This window comes from Arachis duranensis, chromosome 10 (assembly GCF_000817695.3).
Source record: "Arachis duranensis cultivar V14167 chromosome 10, aradu.V14167.gnm2.J7QH, whole genome shotgun sequence".
Taxonomy (NCBI): domain Eukaryota; kingdom Viridiplantae; phylum Streptophyta; class Magnoliopsida; order Fabales; family Fabaceae; genus Arachis; species Arachis duranensis.
In genome coordinates, this window is record NC_029781.3 from 35,367,580 (window position 1) to 35,370,206 (window position 2,627).

Sequence of the window (2,627 nt, forward strand, 5' to 3'; positions counted from 1 at the left end):
AGAAAGAGAAAGAAAGAGTATGTAAAATTAATTTTGGAGTTTAAATAAAACCAGTTTTAATTTGGTTTAAAACTAAACTGAACCATAAAAACTGGTTTTTAATAAACTGGTTTTTCATAAAAACTATGGTTTCAGTTCAGTTTTTTATTTAAAAAAACTGGTTTATTTAAAACAGTTTCAGTTCAGTTTCAATTCAGTTCAGTGAAACCAGTTTTTTTGCACACCGCTAAAATTAATTACTAAAACTTATGTTAATATCAAAGGGCTAAATTAATATACAACATTTTGAAGAGCAAACATAATTCAAAATATTTACTAGAAGAATATGCAGAAACAAGCAACTTTTACTTTTGATAATAGACTTCTATAAGAATCTGCAACTTGCTCAACAATTATGAATCATTTTCAAATATATTTCATGCCAGCAGGCTAAAGCAATTTACAGTTATATCATGCATGATACGTGTTCAGAAACAGACCTATCCAAGAGTTACAGTTATATTGATTATATTCCCCAATTGCTTAAACTTTTTGAATGTGTTAAATTAAACTCAATGGTTTTTTTTTGTTTTTGTTTTCTCATCAAAGAAAGACTCTCATTATTTACTCCTGCTGCTGTTGCTGCTGGTGTGGGATGGTAGGAGCTGCTTCTATTTTTTTCCGTTTTTTTTTCAAGGGATCATCACAGGCTTGTTGGCGTCATTAGTTACATTATTTCACGCCAACTACCATATTTTCAAGTTTCAGTTCCTTTTATTTGATTGGAGGGTTTGTGGGAAAGGTACTTTTATTTTATTTTATTTTAACTTCTTTGTTTGGGGATATTTTTGTCTGCATTAGAATCTTTTATTAAGCTCTTAGTTTCTTTACCTTTGTTTTGGTGGAATGGGGCTTAATGTCTTGTTTTATACCAATCTCAATGAATTACCTTAGTTTGCTTATCTTTTCTTTTTCTTTTGCAAATGATGATTAAAATTTAGGTAAAGGTGTGCCATATCCTATTTTTTGTTTCTGTGGAGTACTCAGAATGTGCAGATATTGCTGGGACTCCTCCTTATGGATATTGCCAGGTAAGCAGGTTTTTCATTCCTTCAATTCTTATTTCCATTTTATATTAATTTTTTATTACACCCATTTCCTTGAGTTGAATTTCAAGGCCTTATTTTTAATCTTTAACATGAAGTTGGAGAACTGTCTTGTACTTTTGTCTGGGAGAGGTTGATTCTTTTTAACTGCCAATTTGAAGAATTGTTTATTAAATAACTTTTTTCTTCCTTAGTTGGTACTTTGGCATCTACGACTGAAGCGATATACCTATTAAGAAGGATGATGGAGAGGTATCGTAGTAATAAAAGGGATCTACATATGGTGTTTATTGATTTGGAAAAAGTGTATGATAGGGTACCGAGGGAGGTCTTATGGAAGGTCTTAGAAAAGAGGAGAGTAAGGATCGCATATATTCGGGCAATTAAAGATATGTATGATGGGGCCACAACTAGTGTGAAGACTCAAGGTGGTGTGACAGAAGAATTCCCTATTGGTATAGGATTACACCAGGGATCATCCTTAAGTCCATATCCTTTCATATTAGTCTTGGAAGTACTCACAGAGCACATCCAAGAGCCTGTGCCATGGTGCATGCTTTTTGCCGATGATATCGTCCTTATAGGAGAGTCAAGGGAAGACCTAAATAAGAAGTTGGAGTTATGGAGAGAAGCTTTAGAAGTGTATGGTCTGCGATTAAAAAGAATCAACCTCTCCCAGACAAAAGTACAAGACAATTCTCCAACTTCATGTTAAAGATTAAAAATAAGGCCTTGAAATTCAACTCAAGGAAATGGGTGTAATAAAAAATTAATATAAAATGGAAATAAGAATTGAAGGAATGAAAAACCTGCTTACCTGGCAATATCCATAAGGAGGAGTCCCAGCAATATCTGCACATTCTGAGTACTCCACAGAAACAAAAAACAGGATATGGCACACCTTTACCTAAATTTTAATCATCATTTGCAAAAGAAAAAGAAAAGATAAGCAAACTAAGGTAATTCATTGAGATTGGTATAAAACAAGACATTAAGCCCCATTCCACCAAAACAAAGGTAAAGAAACTAAGAGCTTAATAAAAGATTCTAATGCAGACAAAAATATCCCCAAACAAAGAAGTTAAAATAAAATAAAATAAAAGTACCTTTCCCACAAACCCTCCAATCAAATAAAAGGAACTGAAACTTGAAAATATGGTAGTTGGCGTGAAATAATGTAACTAATGACGCCAACAAGCCTGTGATGATCCCTTGAAAAAAAAACGGAAAAAAATAGAAGCAGCTCCTACCAGCCCACACCAGCAGCAATAGCAGCAGGAGTAAATAATGAGAGTCTTTCTTTGATGAGAGGGCATTCAAGTTCCACTCCTAAGAGAAGAACATAACACGTTGATCAAAATTTGTAACGAACATATAGTTACTTACCTCCTCCAAGGTCCCTGGTGGAATTTCCTGCTACTGTTAAACAAGCCAATCTTTCACACATCCCCTGCAGCACAGCAAGTGGTGCGCGAAATTGTGAACAATACTTTTCACAACTCTCATAATCCCCGGTCATGAACCCCAAAAACTTGGTGTTCA

The 2,627-nt window shown here is 34.0% G+C and overlaps 1 protein-coding gene across 1 annotated transcript in view; it reads right to left on the minus strand.

Annotated features, from left to right (window-relative positions):
• LOC107469516 (phenylalanine ammonia-lyase class 3-like) overlaps nt 1-2,532 on the minus strand; it is a 7,266-nt gene extending 4,734 nt beyond the window's left edge. The window contains exons 1-3 of the mRNA XM_052255610.1: nt 2,472-2,532; nt 2,336-2,414; nt 1,903-1,953 (exon numbers count right to left, since the gene is read on the minus strand). Coding sequence (XP_052111570.1) covers nt 1,903-1,953; nt 2,336-2,414; nt 2,472-2,532 — 191 coding nt within the window. The remainder of the gene's footprint in view (nt 1-1,902; nt 1,954-2,335; nt 2,415-2,471) is intronic.
• Nucleotides 2,533-2,627: the final 95 nt, after the last annotated feature.